Below are 18,308 nucleotides of genomic sequence, written 5' to 3'. Positions count from 1 at the left end.
ATCTTATCTTATCTTATCTTATCTTATCTTATCTTATCTTATCTTATCTTATCTTATCTTATCTTATCTTATTAGTACCTGGCAGCTTCATTTGATTAGTAATTTGTTGAAGCAACTTTGCATGATTCTGTGGCTTGTAAACAATTATGTAATGGAACTTAAATGATGTGTTTTTGTGTCAATGAGCAGCAGCAATATTTTTTTTCATTTACACAGGTTTATTTGACTTGTCTTCATGTCTTTACTTGGTATATGCTTTATTATTTGCAGTAGATCATTGTCAGGGTTGCAGGGTTTCACTTCCTGGGTGGTGAAACGGTGAGTATCATTTTTCCTTTCCATGCCTATGCTACGAGGTAAAATAAATGTAAAATTCCTTTCACCCTAGGTTTGCTATGTTTCTGTGAGGCAGGAGGGACTGCATGCTACCTTAAAGAGTTAAAACTTGAAACCATTCGTGCAAGCTCCAAAGCAAGATGTTGCATTAATGTGTATTTTAGGTATAAAGCAGGTTTCAAATTGCAGCAAAGTCATCCTCAGCAAAAGGATTACTACCATTCATCTCATTTCAGCAATTGGGGACTGATGACTGATGTATGTTTGAGCATGTATATCTCTTCCCAAAGTTTCTGCATTAGTGGCAAGATATCTTGTTACAGTGCACATATTGTGTGAACCAAGAGGGTACATGAAATTCTATCTCCACTATTGTGTAACACAGTGTAGTAAAAAGAGGATGAGTTGTCCTTGAGCTTTACAATTGTTGGGTAAGGTATGGCTTAATGTACACAATATGAGCTTTGTGTACATCCATGTTTTTGTATATAAGAGGAAAAGAAAGGGAGTTTTCTATGCAGACAGAAGATTATGTAAAGTCTTCACTCAGGATTCTGCCAGAGATGCAGAAGACTGTTAAAGAATCATCAGTCTATATAAGCCTGACTTTTATCTTTAGTGTTTATGTAGTGACTCTTTACAGTTTTTCAGTTTGAATCTACAGTCTAAAGGGAGATGATGTTGTCTATCGTATTGATTAAAAATGTATTTGTGATCAGAGGCATTGCGGTAGTAATTACCTTAACTTATCACACTGTTTTAAATCAAAACTTAACTAAATATAAGCCTTCGATTTAATTAGAATCCATTTGAAGTCATACAAGTGAATTAAAAATTTCTTTGAACAAAATCTTTGCTGAACATCATTTTATTTTAAGCGCACTCTGTGTTCTGCGCCTCCCCCCCCCCGCATCAAAACTGAACTAAATGTAAGCATTTGATTTATTTTGAATTCATATAATGAAGTACTACTAGTGAAGTAAAAATTAGTTTGCCTGAAAAAAATCTTTACTTAACATCCTCTTACCAGCTTTTGCTGTGGCCTTCAGCTGTCTCTTAAAGTGTCCGACAGAAGGTGGTGTTTGCTCAGTGATTATAGTGATAAATAACCATCATAATCAGGAGTATTAGAAAATGATTCAAGGTTTTTTATTTGGCCTGAAGAGATAACAGTCATAAAACTGTTTTCAGTGCTAATAAATTGCAGCTGTATTTCAATAGCTACATATATCAGATTTTTTAATAAAATAAAATAAAATGAAATATAATAAAATAAACTAACAATTTAGTTAAAACAATTAAATTGTGATTTTATTTTATTTTATTTTATTTCGCTTTTCCTCGCTCGCATCTGATTGCTTTATATGGACAAAGGGGCGGGCCGACTCTTGCCATTGGTTTACACCTGGCATACTCGCTGTCTATTGGCTCAATTGGACGTCACTCACAGAACGCTTCGTTTCCCTCTTCCTGTGTTACCGCCCTTGGGCTGAGTGAGAAACCCAGGCACAGAAGACATCGCATTCATTGAGAAGACTGGTGTTATTTGGAGTTTCCGTAGCTAGTTCCCGTCAGTCTCAGGTAAGGAAACTCTGCAGTATTTAAACGCAGCACTTTAACAGACGCCAGCCGTGTAGTTTTCCACCCTGTCACTTACATTTTGCTCTGTAGCTGTCTCGTTTAGCTACACGGCTAGCGACTTGAGTCAACTGCAGAAGGTTAGCCTGTTAGCTTCCACATCTCATCGGGCTATTTCACAGGCAGTGCTGCATCTCGTAAATGTAGCTCCGTGAGAAGAGTAAGTGTCTCTTTAACTGTTTGGTTTGGCATTCTTAGCTTGTGTGTTGCCGCTTCAGCTAAGTGGCGATAATTACGGTCAACGTGTTTACTGTCAGCGTGATAATCGTAAACATGTCAAGAACGGGTTAGCTAACGCCATTCCGTAGCCCGCTATGTGTACCGAGGATGAGGAGTAGCTAAGTTACTCCCAAAGTAACATACTTCATGTTTACAGGATTAGTAACCTTACATGATATTTAGTTTAGTGACAGTGGTAAGTGTCCTCTGCTGATTCTTCTATGTGCTGTGTTTTTGGCTTTATTATGCAGGAGTGTTGCTAATTGTATTTAGACTGTGGGGCTGATTAAATCTGAGCTGCCGGTCCCTGTCAGCCAGACAAAACATTTTAAAGACAGGGCATGAATACCCTCTGTGTGTTTGGCTAAGACAAGAGTTTCAGTGTTTTTAAGGACATGCTTTATGTGGCATGACTCACGGAAAGGCTGAGGCTTTAGCAGCTATACTACCTGTTAGTGAGGTGCAAGGTCATTGTACATGTGTCACTGAGTCTACTGACACACTCCTTGTTCATGTGAGGGTTTATGTTTACAAATGTAGTTTGAACAGCAGGGCTCAATGGTGAATGAAGGGTGTGGTCCAAGTCTTGAAGGAGGAGGAGGTGGTACTTTTCCCTTTAAGCCTGAGGGCAGGTGGCCTTCCTGAAAGCCGTGAAGCAGGTATTGTAGCCCAGTGGAATGCTGGTGGTGACTGCTGACATGGCATTTTTGGCGATACTGTGTCCTGTATCACCTTTTGTAGTGCAGTATTGCAGATAAACTGGCACCTCGGATCAGTTTTGTTTAACCAAGATGCCTTTCAGTGGAGAGTGAAACTTGGCTGTGAGCCACGGTAGTGAACAGTGGCATTAATTTCTCACAAAGACATCAAAGCGACACCTTTTCTTGAGCTTGTATTATTCATACTCATAGCCCATGCAAGACCCTGCTGGGCTTGTAGGGCAGGGCTCTTCCTTGAAATCTGTTCTCATTATATAATAATGTAGTCTGTGTCTGGTGTGGGTGTGTGTGTAGGAGAGGAAAATATACAAATTATGTGTGTTTGTTGAAGAAACACCCCTCTTCATGTCTGATACTTGCCAGGTTTGTACAAGAGTTGAAGGGACAGAAATGTCTGAGTAAATAACCAACATAAAAGCTGTTTTGTTTTTCTTACAGCTTTTTGACGGTTAAATTGGAAGAGATAACTGTTACTACGGGTCATGAAGGCCTGTTTGGAATGTACAATACAAAGTTAAACATCTGTACCATAGCTATTTAGACACATTTTATTCTCCTGACACCTCTATCAGTGTTGTTGTTTTTACTTTTTTAAGTATTGCTGTGCGCATATCTCAGTGTCAGCATGGCCGCGCCCTCTGTTGCCATCTCTGTCTCCCTCTATCTGGTTTCTATCATTTCTAACCAGACACCTTAGGAAGCTGAACACAGAAATGATCAAGGAGAAGTGAATAACAACAGGGTGGAGAGAATAAAACTGGAGGAGAGTAGGTGGGAGGAGGAGGAAGTACAGAGCCTCGTCCCTTGAGTAGCATAGCTGGGTCGTTCTAACTATAGTCCTTTTGTGTGATGTTGGGCTGGTGTTCTATAATAATGTACCAGTCGGTGCTTCCTGTTCATCTTTGAGTTGCAAATTACTATTCCTCCAGCCTGTGCCTCTGAGATCTAAATAGCTCTGGTAACCTGGATATTTCATGCAAGAATCATACTTGGCAGGGATAATGACTTTTTTTTTCTTCTTAGCAGCTGACGGTTATATAATATATACCTGGGATATCTGGAATGGCGTCTGATATCATTATAAATATGTGATGTGATATCAGATGCTCGCCTTTTTGAAAGAAGATAGTCTCACTTGTTGACCCGAAGCTTTCATACATTTCGTATTGTAAGCAGCGAAGACAGATATTTCACATTTCATCCCCTCTTCTCTGTAAGTTACTCAAAAAATGTGGTCAGTAGTTTGCCTATGAAAGAAGCATAAGTAAAACTTTATCCCCAGTGTAGCTTTATAGACTGTTGTTTTTCCAGTCTCTGGGAAAATATATGGACAAAACACCTAGCCTGTTAGGTAAAGTTAAGTTGTCGCATTAGTGGCTCTGACCAGTGGCCTTAGTTTACAGGTCAGTGAAGGAATGCTCAAGGTGAGTGTAGGCTACAGACAGGTTTGCAGTATTATTGGCTCAGAGCCATCTGTTGTTGTCTTGAAGGATTAGTGGAGAGAAGAAGGAGAAAGGAATCAATCAGATTGGACTAATGGATCCTCTCAGTGTCTCCACCTCGGCCTGAGCCCACCCATTGCAATCATTATCCCTGTCTGTATGCCCCATTACCCTTCTGTCTGCACATTCAAAAGTTCTGGGCCTCACTTTGGATGGTGGCTGGTGCTTTGAATGTGGTGAATAATCTGTCAGTGAAGTGGAAAGTGAGAGAGAGTTGAATAATGGGGTAAATGGTGTTATTTTGAGCTGATCTTGTCTAAAGAGCATGTGTGTGACTTATGTTTATCATAGGGCGCTCTCTGTTTTTTCCAGATCCTGACTAGAAATGTCACATTATTGCCTTTTTGCTCATCTAAGATTTTGTCAAGTTAATTTATCCTGACTTCAGGCAAGTCGGGGATAAATCAGACATTATATGATGCCAGAGAAATCTTTCTATATGTTCACATCTGCAAGCAAAGATCTGGCCTGTGTGAAAGTAAATGGAAAAAGTTAGTTCTGAACATAAGGACTTTTGGCTTTTTAGGTTGTGGAAACCTGACCAGCTGTAAGTTGAGAATATTCTAATAATTAAAGTAAAAGTTCTGTATGTTTGTAGTGTCCTTGGACATCTCAACAGTCCACAAACAACTTCTGATTGCTGTCCCATGGTCACAACACAGGCGTCTGCTGTTGGGTTTGCACATACAAACAATTTCTGAATGGAATATTTTTAATTTTGTAGACATAACTCTAAAGTTAAAACTTATTTGGATGTGTGCAGGCTCTCTAGTTTAGTGTTGTGTTGACAGCTTGTCACCAATGCTGTTTGCATGTTGTGCACAGACGTTATATTACTGTTACTGTTGCCCTGCTGTCACAAAGATCGGATCACTTTCCAGGACACAAAACATAGATCTTGCTTTCAGCCTTGCTACTGATCAATGCATTAAACAACTGTAACAATTTGAAATATGAACCTCAATCTCAATGCCATAATAAAGGCAGACTAAAACACTAGGTTCTCTTAAAAAAACTTGACTGGTTTATTATTTTATTTTTAGGGTCTGCTACAATAGGTTTCCAAGCTTCCTCTGTCTGAAATGCTCTGTTTTAGCCCTCGAAGCCCTCCCAACCTGAAATGCCCAGTCTACTCTGATTGGCCAGCAGGATGAACTAAACTGAGGCACTGCTGGCTGCGTACCATAACCCCAGATCTATGAGCACCACTAGCAGAAACAACTCTAGTGATGGAATAATGGCGAACTGTAAGGCAGCTCCTCATTCCCTTTTTGAGGGTGTGGCCAAACTAACCACTAGTTTGGTGTTATAGAAATGTATAACATGGTGACGTAGATAAGTAACGGAAGAAAAGCTTGGACTTTAAATGAGGTGCTTGAGACAGCGAGGGAGCGGTATTTTCTTTGTGAGAGAATGACTCCCTTGAGGTGGATTTTGGGGTTTTTGCTGACCTTTATGTACGCAAGAAAGCTACATAACACACTAATGGAAAGTTTATTTACTCATCTAGCAGAAAAATTGGCAAGTAAATGTCAGCTTTGAACCAAAAGCTCTCTTCAGTGGGTGAATGCTTGTCCAAGGGTCACCATGTTTTTCCTTGGTTTCTATCACCGTCCCTCTTCACCCTTATTTGCGTTCTCCTGAAAACAGGACAGAAGTTACTCTGGTTTTTCCATTTTCCATCACTTTAGCTACCTGGGGAAAGTTACTGATAGGTACTAGGGAGAACAAAATTGCTATCATCTTCCTGTTTTGGTTATGCAGTTGCATTTCCTTTGTGCAATTAACCTAGCCTGAGATTTCGTAGGCAGTGACTGAGAGAATTACACAGCAAAAGCAAGAGTTACAGGAGACCAGTCTAAATGCTGATAATATTATTCTGTAACCATTACATTTACTACATCAAAAAACATGTCTACAGCTACTTTAATGTCCATTTGTACTGTTTCACCACCACTTTACTTGTCAGGCACCATTAGCTTAGCTTCACTTCAACTTAAATGGCTGATTTCCTTCCTCACTGTTACCAGTAATGATATCCTGCAGTAGGAGTGTACTAGATAGTGCCTCTGTTTTCCAGGGTCTGATTAGGCTGTTGTGCAGCAGAACAGTAGGGTAGGATTATTATTGTTGCTCATTATATTCATACGCTTTGATTAGAGTTATCACTGTTGACATTTGAGCTCAGCTTCATCTGCTGGCACTCAGGCTTGCAAATGCTCCTCATCTGACTCATAATCATTTCAGAAATAAATGAGTGGAGCTGTAGTGGGCTAATGCAGGAGGTGAGGGGAGGAATTAGCCCAGGACAGAGCCTGGATTGTCAAGACAGAATGAGAGACAGACACTGTCGGACTCCTGAGGAAATTCTCTGGAGTGGAGAAATCAGCCAGGCAGCTCCAGGGAAATGGCACTACATGTTTAAGGAATCCTTGGCTAAACCACAGGGTTGATTCTTGTAGTGAGTTTAGGGATGGTGCTATATTTTACAGTTGACATGAATGAGTTGAGCTGATGGAATATTCCTTTGTATGCTAGGGACGTCTACCGGTAGCAACTAGGTGCCTTAAATCAATCACTAGAAAACTACAAATGCAAATAATGCTAAATTCTGTATGTACACAAACACACAGTTGTGTTCCCTTTGCAACAAACATGTACTTCAATGTGAGACTTTTTTTGGGACAAAACAAATTTAAGTGCATCCACAGTAAAGTGTGTGTGTGTGTGTGTGAATGATTAGGAGAAAGACCATCTGTGGAGTCCTGCGGGGAAGCTGGAAATGATGAGGTCATTTTGTGTTCGGACTGTGGCGTGGGAGAGAGAACTGAAGGCTGACGCCTCTTCGTTTTGTTTGACAGAGTACACGCTCTCAGTCCCCACTCATTCACTTATCTCAGCTTTATTTAATCTTAACCGCCGTGTTATGTTCAGGCCTTTAGCCCCAAAAGAAAAATATACACAGTCGTTCCTCTGTCCCTTAGATTAAGTTCCTTTTGTTTTGTCTTTTAAGTCGATAATGTTTTTTAAACTTAAACTAAGTTGGCGTACACAGAGACTTGTTGGTGATCCTAATGAGGACAGTCGGATGATTTGTCGGAGCCTGAGAAAGTTCTTTCTTTGTCCCAGCTGTGTGTGTGTTGCATCACCGCAAGTCTTGTTATCCAAGCCAGCTGTGATCAAGTGTTGTTTCACAGGGATGAGATAAACAGTGTTTACCTCATTCTGCAATATGCATTTACATTTCATTGTTTGACACAGATGAATTAAAATGATTATTTTGTTCACACAGCCTGTCCTAATGAACTTGTATGTGTGTTTTCAGGTAGCGTCTCCCTGGTCTGAAGCAGCAACCCCGAGAAGAGGCACTGTGGCTGCGGTCTGCTGTTCAGTGTTGCTTAGCAAGCTATAGCCAGAACCATGGCGTTGTCATATAAGAAGGATCTGGACAAGTACAAGGATCTCGACGAAGATGAAATCCTTAACAAACTGTCGGCAGAGGAGCTCAAACAGCTGGAGACGGCCCTCGAGGAGATGGACCCTGAGGTCAGGAAACAGTGAGGGTTGGAGGAGCTCTTTATTGGGAGGAAAAGAGTTCATGCATTTTTTGAACTCATAAAATCTATTGAGTTGTTTGCGATCAGAAGTAAGGAACACAGTATTGGACACTGGTTTTCACAGGAATTACACCAAATTACCTAGTATGAACAGATAAATGCCCCTTGTCAGGTTTGTAGTAAGTCTAGTGAATTGTAAAAACCTCCCACTTCACAGCTGCTGTGGTTGGAAAAATCACTGAAAAGCTGCAGCAGCTTGTCTGCAGGCTGCCAAGTGTTTTCATGTTTATTTGTGAGTAGAACTGACTTTAGAGTATTTTATTTATATTCCATCTAGGCAAGTGAGGCTAACCTCCCTATATAGTGACCACACAAGGCCCACAGGAAACAGTCGGCGTCAGTGGGAAAACGTTAATTCCTGGATCTCATGCCATGAAAGAGACAAAGTGAAATTGGGTGTGCGATTGCATTTGGTTTCAATAGCTGCAGAGAGCACAGTCTGACTCATGCTTCTCAAGATTTCCACACATCCATGTTCACATCTGTCACACTTTTACTCGCCTACAACAAATGATCCACAACTGATTGCATTTTTATGTTACACTTTCAAGCCAGGCATCAAGTTAAACTAGTTCACCGAATGTTTACTCTAAGTTTATAGGAACTTCTAATTCTTGTTTATTTCCTTTGTGACTCTTAATACTATCTGTCGCTTAGGCCAGCTACTACACAAACCTTGAGATGCAAGGGCTAGGTTGGCATTTTCTTGCAGCGCTGTAATTATTTAGTTGGGAGTAGGCTGCTCTTCAACCTGCCAACTTCTTAATTGTGAAAAATGCTTTCACAGCAGAACAGCATGCTACAAGAAATTTGATGCCATAGTAATGAAAGTGCCTTCAGAGATACTCTAACGTCACAAACTGCTGTGTTGCCAGACTTAATAGCAGTGTTTTTTTTTTTTAAACGCATGATGCCTTCTTATTTGCAGAAAGCATACAGATACATTCAGAGCTTAAATTTATGCTCAAGCATTAGCTGTTTATGGATTGAAAACTTAAAGTTAGTCGTGTGTATTCAAGTCTTCCTCAGTCTAATGCGGCTGCTCGTCTTCTCTCCACAGAATGCTCTCCTCCCAGCGGGTTTACGTCAGAAGGACCAGACGTCTAAGAAAGCTACAGGACCATTCGACAGGGACGGTCTGCTCAAATACCTGGAGAAGGAAGCCATGGAGTACAAGGATAGAGAGGATGTAGTGCCCTTCACTGGGGAGAAGAAAGGTGAGTCTTTTTTTAATCTGCAGCTGTCCTCAGTGGCGTTCCAGACGGTGCTCAAAGACTCATTTCAACGTGAATATTTACAGATTTAAAAACTTTAACTGACTCAAATTAAAAATTTTGATACTTGGGACATAGTTAAGTCTTAAACTTTTGTGATGTAGCAGATTCTGGAGAAAGGATTGCTTCTCTGTTGCTCTTCTTCTGTTCTTCGATTTTCCACATTCCAAGTTTTTTGGGGAAATTAAAAGCTTGACTGAAGTTCTAAGGATGGAGGATGTCGAATGGAATTTCTTTTTGGAATTTCATTATTGTGATTGAACAGTCAACAATCATGTCAGTACATTCAGAAAATCAAACATTTTTTAAAAGAACAGTGAGAAATGTGCAAATATGAAACAGAAAAATCCTATGTAGAAGTGTAGTCTATGAAGACAGTGATGTACTTTATTGTTGTTGTAAGGATATCTTATTTGGTGTATTAATAACTATGAAAACTGTAGTAGAACTGATATTGCACTTGTGGATATTGCACACTGCTGAACTTATACAAAAATGTAATGACTTAAAGTTGAGCAAAAATTACTTACAAACTGCTGCTGCATGTATGTAAACATAAATAAACACGTTTCAGATCAGTATGTAGAAATACAAGATGCAGATGAGGAGAAGAAGAAGAAGGTGTAAATGTTTAGATATTTCCAGAATCCCAAATGTATTCAGTAAATATACATTAGTAAAGTCAGATTTACATATATTTACATAAATCTTGACTTGATTAAGATGATTTAGCTTCAATTTCTATTGTGCCTTTTTCTTGAAAAGATCCTCAGCGCTCACAGGTAGAAGAACATGCTGATTTCCCGTTGAGAAAAGCCACAACAGTCCAGTTGTTTAGATGAAATGGCTACACAGAAACTCCAGTAATATCTGTTTTTTGCACCATGCTTAACTGCTGCTAGTAACACGTGGTTCTGTGAAATAGTAGGATTCTATTTTTTAGGGGCTGGAGATTGAAGGTACTTGTGTTTGTGTATGAGCAGTACAGACACGACAGTAATTACCGTTCTGCTGTCTTTGCAGGTATTATTAATGCATGTCTGCTCTTATGCAACATGCAGCAGTGTGGGGGAGGTGTGTTTGCACCAGGGGATGGGAGGCAGGGAGTGTCAAAGGAGGAGGCAAGTTTAGGATTTAATGTCTGGAAACTGTGTTTTTATTGATGTTAGTCAGCAGATGTGTTTGTTTTGCTGCTGGATCAGCCTCTAGACAAGAGTAAATATTGACTCCATTTGCTTAAAGCTGAGGCTCAGGCTTTTTTTTTTTTATTCAGAAGAAGCAATGCAAATCTGAGATTAAAGCCTTATTTGAATGGGAGTGATTTTGTATGACATAGATGATGTGTTTGGCTTTCCTCGGTATTTTAAATTATTTTAACGAACAGCTTTTGCTCATGTCTTGACTGTACAGTTATTTTACAGCCTTTAAAGTTGGTTATTCTAATATTCCCAGTTATATAAACAGGCTTTTTAGCAGGCAACTGTTCCTGTAGTATTGGCATTGAAGAAGCGACAAGGCATCGCATCATCACAACAGTGTGATATCAGGAAGTGACCGAGGGGGAATGTACTTGTCAGAGTGTTCTTGAGCTTTGTCACAACATAGTAGATATTTGTGGCAGGAATTTTCCCCCACAGAAAGGTGCAGCAAACACCCACTGCTTAACCAGAAGGGATTAATGTTTCTCAGGAAAACCCATCGTGTTCAAACTGGTTATTTGAGACATACTGGTGGTACTTTTTCCAAAGAGACAAAGATGATTTTTTTTTTTATGTAACAGCATGACAGAAAAACAACATTACTGAGTGGAAATTCTTTTCCAGAGGAAATAATTCCTTTTGTTGGGATCTCCAGAGAGCTGAAAGCTGCTCCCTTGTTGGAGAGGAAATATGGAACTGACATCTTCCCCTGACCTAACCGTGGCCTGTTAGAAATCAAGCTCCATCTGTGTGTGAATGTGTGTGCGTGTTCTTTCTATGACGACATGGAAAACTCACATTACCGTGGCGGTTCTGTGGAATGCAGCTGATTCTCTTCCCCTTGTTATACTCACCCCCTGCTGTTTAATAATGTGGTCACGAGTGTGTTTGTCTCTTGTTTCAATAACACATAATTTCAGGGGAAAAACAGCCTGCTTAAATGTCATGGCAACCACTTCAGCCCCACACTGACTTAAGTTCATTGTACTGGGTCAGTCCTGGACATTTTTTGTTGACAAAACAGTCATAAACAACAGGAAAATGCACAGATTTCTTGTTATTATTTGACTGGAAGTAGTGCTTGGCACCCTGACATCATTGCTTATTGTGTTATCTTATTAGTTTTATTGAGGTCTGTGGATTTGTTTTGTTGTTTTCTAATTTAGCTGCACACACGCTGGTTCAATTAATAGTTTTAAATGTTCTCTGTATGTACATTTGGCTTGTACTCGAACAAAGACTTGATTCAGTTTAGAGGATTGTTATGGTTTAATATTATTTTATTTCTGTCATTATCTTCCGAGTCCACTGCTGTGATCTGGTAATGAAATGAACAGACATAAAGGTTTGACAAAAAGAGTAAGCAAAGGCCGCCAGTTTCTTGTAAATACCAATGACAGTTTACAGACCAATTTGCTGTTTACTGCTGGTTCAACTGACACTGCTGTAGTTGTGCGTAATGTGCACAGTTTTCCTTTTGCAATGAGGGATTACAATGGACATTTTAGATTTCTTGAATGTAGTTTTCACTTTTTAATACTGTGGTTAAAAAGTCTTATGGATACGCTCCTTAATTGTAGCTGATCAGGGGTTTTTATTTACAGTGGAACTCAAACATTCAGGAGACTTCACATTGACAGAATTGGGGGAAAAAGTGTATCGTAGTTTGATTTACATTATTGTTGTAGAATGTGTGTTTCCAAAGGGTTCAGGGTCCCTTTGCAAGTGTCAGGCCAGAGTCTTTTATATTGTCAGTGCCTGTCTGCTTTGATTCTGTTTCACTGTTTCACTTTTATCTTTGCATATTTACACTGTCATATCCGAATGTGATTTCCTAATTCCATTATGCTAATGTGTTCGTACGGGATCACACAGATGACAAGACTTCAGGGTGCTGGTTTTTTGGCCCAGCTTGTCCTCATTTCAGACGGGTTAAATGTCGCTCCAGAGGGACTGGCACAGGATGCTGCCTGATGACTGTATTTACTGTTTGCTTGTTCTCAGGAAGTGCCAGAGCCCCCACGAGGCACCAGTTTGAGTGGCCTGACTGACTTAAACAGAGGGGGAGAGGAGGGAAGGCCTGTTCTTTGGGTGTTTTGTTTAGGGAGACGGGCATATCGAGAGGCAGCTAATGGAACCCACTGGATGGTCTCTCTGTCCAGTGCAAGTGTTTGCTGCCCCAGCAGCGCAGCTTAGATTAGACTCAAGTCATTGTTCCATGACTTCCTTTGCGCTTTCCATTTCTTCCCTCCCAGGGGTTACTATGGTGATACCATAGCTGTCAGACAGTCGTAGCTGGACCGAGTTCAGCTAATGTGAAGCAGTGGTGATTGGAAGCTGTCGTGTAAAACAGCAGGAGACCCAGACTTATTTAAACAACACATTTCAGTTGCTCAGACCTCAGACAGTCTTTGTCAAAAACATTAACTTTATTATAAGATATGAGATTTTCAGTTGTATTTTAGAAATTTGCATATTCTGTTGATCAAATGCAGTATAGCCTAAAAGAGAAAATAATATTTTATCACTTTCATCAGTGCTGATTTTCAATCCACTGCAAGAAAACAATAAAACATTATCGTTTTTAGTGTGGCACAGTGTTGAAAACAACCTAAAATGAGCGTACAGCCCAAGAGACAGTAATGATCGTACTGAAGTTTGGCTGTTTGATATCAAGCAAAGCAGTTAAATGTTTAGTGACTTGATACAACCCCAGGTTAATGTCAATATTAACTCAGAACCTCTGTGTGTTTATTCATTGTATTGCCGCTGTATCTTTGAAGGAGTCCATTTTCTTGCAGACACACACACACACACACACACACACACACACACACACACACACACACACACACACACACACACACACACACACACACACACACACACTCAACACTTGGCAGTCATGCGGTCTTATGACTGTGGCTCACAGCAGGAAAACAGGGATGCTTTTTGGAGAATAACAAGTCACATTAACCAACAGCTTAACTTTTTTTTTATAAGGAATGGGAGGTTGTGTAACATCTCATAAAACACTCACCTGCCTGCCTGTACCTGTTTCTTCTATCTATGTGGATGTTAAAATGATGTAGTGTCTGTTACTTTCTATCAGGGCTGAATTATCGCCTTTAAGTTTAGAATTTGACAAATTCTTCTTTCTTTCTCCATAGGTAAAGTATTTGTTCCTAAGCAGAAACCAATAGAAACGCGCCAGGAGGAAGTCACAACCCTCGATCCAGAGTTAGAGGAAGCTCTGTCCAGTGCCACAGAGACAGAACTAGGGGATCTAGCAGGTAAGGATGAATGCATACCTGTGAGAAAGTTAAGATGTCTGTAGTAAGAAGCTTAACAAGCATAACTCTGTAGGAGGGTGTCATTGAAAAGGAAGCTGAGCTCAGTCTTTGCTGTGACAGTGAAACACAAGCTCCTTCCACTGTGTCATTCCCATGGCTCTGACTTTTTACTGTGTGATGATGAGGGGGAATAAAAAGGCTCACAGAGCAAAATAACACTGCTTGTCTGCTGTGCTGTGTAGTTTTGGTTACTAGAAAACACGTGCCGATTCCTCGCCACAGCTACTTACTCTGTGATTTGCTTGTGTTCGCAGCAATCCTGGGTGTTCACACGCTGGTCACCAGTACTCAGACATATGATGGAACTGGATCTAAAGAGTCTTACAACAGTGAGTAGGATTGCAATTTGATTGGTTAAATCTGTTGATTCATAAAAGGATCATCATCTTCACCTCTGCCTGTGTGTCTTTTCTAGATGTGATCAAGGGGGAGAAGATGAACCCAGTGTTTGATGAGCCTCCCAATCCCACCAATGTAGAAGAAACTCTGCAGAGGATAAAAAGCAATGACAGCTCTTTAACAGAGGTCAACCTCAACAACATTAAGGTAAACAGAAGCTTGCAGAGTGTTATAACACAGCTTAATAGGGTAGATAACAGCCAGGTGGATGCTGTTTAACCAAAGTTGACACAAACACAAATTAAGTAACACAGATCACTGCCGGACTGTCCAGCTGAAAGCTCGGTCACGTGACCACGTAGCGGCCTGCTGTTGCTCAGCGCTGTCATGTGACCATGTTGTGGTCCGCTAGTGACCGCCGTCCATGTGATTTTCAGATGTGGTGCGTTGCCGTGCGGGAAAATAGCATCTAGTGGACACGCGCCTTTAGACCTGCACCGCTCGCCGCCATGTTGTTTGTGTATCAAGCGCGGGGGGGGGGGGGGGGGGGGGCGTGCTCTGAACTACGGGAGCCCAGCGGGAAGGCGTTGGTGGCGGATGTTGATGAGAAAATCGATTTTCATTAAAACAAATCGACATTAAGTACAAAGTCGAATTAATCAATGAAATCGATTTATCACCCAGCCCTATTTCAAGTTGTTCATGTTATATAGAAAGATTCACATTAAAGTTCCTTAAATGTGAATATTTTTAGAATGTACTTTTTTACAGTAGAACAAAGGAAAAATTTAGAGTTGTCGTTATTTATCAGTTATTATGCTGTGATTTTACTGGTCTGGCCCACTTGAGATGAAATTGGGTTGAATGTGGAACCTGAACTAGAATGAGTTTGACATCCCTGGTTTAGATGCAGCTACCAGGGACCCACACATAGAACTTTGCGAATAAACTGAGGATACACCCTGAAACAGGGAGAAGAAATGTAACAGTGCAGAGTCCTATCAGTGTCCATGCATGTCAATCCCTGCACCCAAATCAGTTTATCTTTGTTTCTTCTTGCTCAGAACATTCCAATTCCCACGCTGAAGGACTTCGCCAAAGCCATGGAGAAGAACACGCACATCAAGAAGTTCAGCCTGGCAGCGACACGGAGTAACGACCCAATAGCTGTGGTGAGATGGGAGCAGTTTGTTTTGTTTTTTTTTAATTGCTCTGTTGACACCTGATGACCCCACATCTTTGTTTTTATTTTTTTTTTTGCACAGACATTTATATTTACCTAGATTTGTTTTCTGCCTCCTTCCTCTGTCCCAGGTGTTCAGTGAAATGCTGCGGGAGAACAAGACGTTGCGAAGTTTGAATTTGGAGTCCAACTTTATCACCGGGGCCGGCGTTCAGGCTTTGGTAGATGCGTTGCGAGATAATGACACACTCACAGAGATCAAGATAGACAACCAGGTACACTTAGAGTTATAAAGAATATTTTTGTATTTAGTTTATTTGTTGCTGTCATTATTACTGGGACTTAATGGTTGTGTAGGTTGTGCTCTATTTCAAATAAAGGGGTTTCATGCAGCCTAAAGTAGCAGGAAATGTTTGTGTTATGTGTAGCATAACATTGAAGAACACACCAATCAACACAAACCACTGCCTGAAAAGCACCCGTAGAAGACTAGCTGAGAGTTTCAAGTAGTGGAAAAGAAGATAAATCATAAACCACGGTAAAGTTCTGACTCCAGTGTGCAGATGTTGACCTCTGTGTGTTTCTGTGTGCTTCAGAGGCAGCAGCTGGGCACCACCGTAGAGATGGAGATAGCTAAGATGTTGGAAGAGAACAACAGCATAGTGAAGTTCGGCTACCACTTCACCCAGCAAGGACCTCGATCCAGAGCCGCCGCAGCTATCACCAAGAACAACGACCTGGGTACGACGCACGCACAACTATTTGAGATTTGTTTAAACTTGCAAACTTGAGTTACAGTGGTCCCTCGCCATATCGCAGTTCACTTTTTGCAGTCTCACTGTATCGCAGGTTTTTCACTATCTCACAGGATTTTACCGTATTTAGGTGTTTTTATGTATTTATTATTGTGGCGAGCTGTGTTTAAGAACGACCGCTTGAGAAGGGATATCTGCCTTTTACACACTCAGCAACTGGCAGGCACTTTTATTTTGACACACAGAGAGCAGCAGGAAGTCATCAAACACACTACACACTCACGGTCCTGACAACGCAACACTTAACCAAACTAACTAGGCTGATTAAACCACAAAACACAATAAAACACAAATACAAATAACACTGAAACACTAACATAAACCACAATAATGACATTTAAACCTCCAACACCCAGAACTCTCATGGTTGCATTGCAGCACTACTCATTTTAATGTGCAATAACCAATTCAAACTGAACATTTTACTTGAATCAGACAATTTAAAGCACTTTTTCACACTTTTACACTTTTTTAAAATACTTGTTTCTATTTACTTGCATATATATATTTAATACGTGTTTTATGCAGCTGTTCGTTGTTTGTTATACTGTTGTTTTTGTTTTTTGAAAGTGCCAACAAAGTTTCATTGCAGAAATGCAATGACAAAAAATATCCTTGAATCCTTGAACAGTTCAGTCATAGCGACCGGCTCTGCCATCGAGACATTATTTTAATTATTTTTGCGTTAAAATAAGCACTTTCTAGCCTAAAAAAAAATGAAAACAATATAGTAAATAATAATTAAAACATATTAAAAGAATATTTAATTGAAATAAAATGCGTAGCGTACAGCGCTCAGCACATCTCGCCTAAATATGGTCACTACTTCGCAAATTTTTGACTATCACGGGGGTTACTTTCCAGGCCATCCCACAATAGACGAGAGACCACTGTAATTCCCTGTCACATTGCCTTCCACCTGGTATCTGTTATTTATGGGAGTGTTACGACACTCTGTAGTGACATACCTCGCTTAAACATCTGTTTGGTTTCTTCCTTGAATGAGATATCAAGATCTCTGTTCTTTCTTTTAGCTCCTCCTCCTGTCAGAGCTGCAGTAGCACAGGTCTGATGCATGGGTGTGGCTCCCAAGTGTGTCGATGCATCAGTAATAACAGAGATTTCTTTCACAGTGTTTGAATGGAGTATTCACTGCATTAACAGTGTGAATGTTGTGTGAGCTTTGAGAGTGACGACATCTCACTTCTGGTTTTCTGTTCACGCTGACGCACGCTGTTGAAATAGGTGTAAACTTTGACCGCATAGCTCAACACGACTCATCTTGATGAACTGACAGGCCTGCTGAAGGTCGTTTTAATTCTCTTTTTCCTCTCCAGTCCGCAGGAGGCGAGTGGAAGGCGACCTGTAGGGACGTAGCCCTGCCTGTCTCCCAGCCAATTGTGTTTTTCATCTCATCGTGTGGAATTATTTCAGCCAATGCCCTGGTCTCATCTCACTGTGTGGAAACTCTAGTCTTGTGCCAAACTGCGGGGCAAGGCACGCTCAAACCAGAACATACATCTGAGAAGAAGGGAAATAACTGGAATTGCCCTCTCCTATACACATGTTCATACTTATGTTTATTGTTATGTTGTTTTTGAAGGTGTAAATCTCATTAGTTTTTAGTCATTTCATTTCAGCTGCTCCTTTTTTGAGCCTTTATATTACCTGTCCAGACTTTTTACTTGCTTTTTTCCCCCCTTTTATACAATGTTATAATCATGCAAACTAATAATAAACATTATCAAGTAACAGGAACAACAGTAACAGCTTTGTAAAAACAATAACTAACAGTTGAGAAACCCCTGTTTCCTGTGTTCTGATGGTTTTCTATTCAGGTTGAAGCTTAATGTGGGATTTCTGTATTGAACTAAAAGCAGAGTTTGTCATTTGAACGATGGGGGTATCTCTCAAGTTGATGATTGAAGGGAGCAGATCTGTTATAGCGTAGCCATGGCGATTAGCCTATAAACTTCATATGACTGTACAGATGTCTGTTTCCATGTAGAAAACAGCAGTAATGACTCTTGACTCTGACGTCTCTGAGCACATTGCTGTTCTTCATTGCGTGAGTAGGGTGGTTTGCGGGCGTTGTTTATTGGAGTTGCCTTGTA

General features: G+C 40.4%; 1 protein-coding gene across 2 annotated transcripts; it reads left to right on the top strand.

Annotated features, from left to right (window-relative positions):
• The first annotated feature begins 1,794 nt into the window (after positions 1–1,794).
• tmod2 (tropomodulin 2) lies at positions 1,795–17,809 on the top strand. Of its 2 annotated transcripts, none has more exons than XM_023283975.3 (10): positions 1,795–1,917; positions 7,740–7,960; positions 9,092–9,248; positions 13,675–13,797; positions 14,112–14,186; positions 14,273–14,403; positions 15,261–15,368; positions 15,511–15,654; positions 15,976–16,120; positions 17,532–17,809. In XM_023283975.3, exons 2-10 carry the CDS (start codon positions 7,835–7,837, stop codon positions 17,561–17,563), a joined length of 1,041 nt encoding a protein of 346 aa, XP_023139743.2. In that variant the 5' UTR covers positions 1,795–1,917; positions 7,740–7,834; the 3' UTR covers positions 17,564–17,809. The 2 variants fall into 2 exon arrangements, with proteins under 2 accessions (XP_023139743.2, XP_054867958.1); XM_055011983.1 differs by lacking the exon at positions 1,795–1,917 and adding an exon at positions 2,113–2,134.
• Positions 17,810–18,308: the final 499 nt, after the last annotated feature.

Source organism: Amphiprion ocellaris, chromosome 1, assembly GCF_022539595.1.
Source record: "Amphiprion ocellaris isolate individual 3 ecotype Okinawa chromosome 1, ASM2253959v1, whole genome shotgun sequence".
NCBI lineage: Eukaryota > Metazoa > Chordata > Actinopteri > Pomacentridae > Amphiprion > Amphiprion ocellaris.
Note: the sequence above shows the minus strand (reverse complement) of the source record. Positions and strands in the feature narration are given on the sequence as shown.

Bases quoted from the DNA above. Each gene is read 5' to 3' on its own strand.
- tmod2 (XM_023283975.3), top strand. From the start codon at position 7,835: ATGGCGTTGTCATATAAGAAGGATCTGGACAAGTACAAGGATCTCGAC. The intron at 7,961-9,091 runs GTCAGGAAACAG...TTCTCTCCACAG, and splicing joins TCGAGGAGATGGACCCTGAG to AATGCTCTCCTCCCAGCGGG. The intron at 16,121-17,531 runs GTACGACGCACG...TTTCCTCTCCAG, and splicing joins CACCAAGAACAACGACCTGG to TCCGCAGGAGGCGAGTGGAA.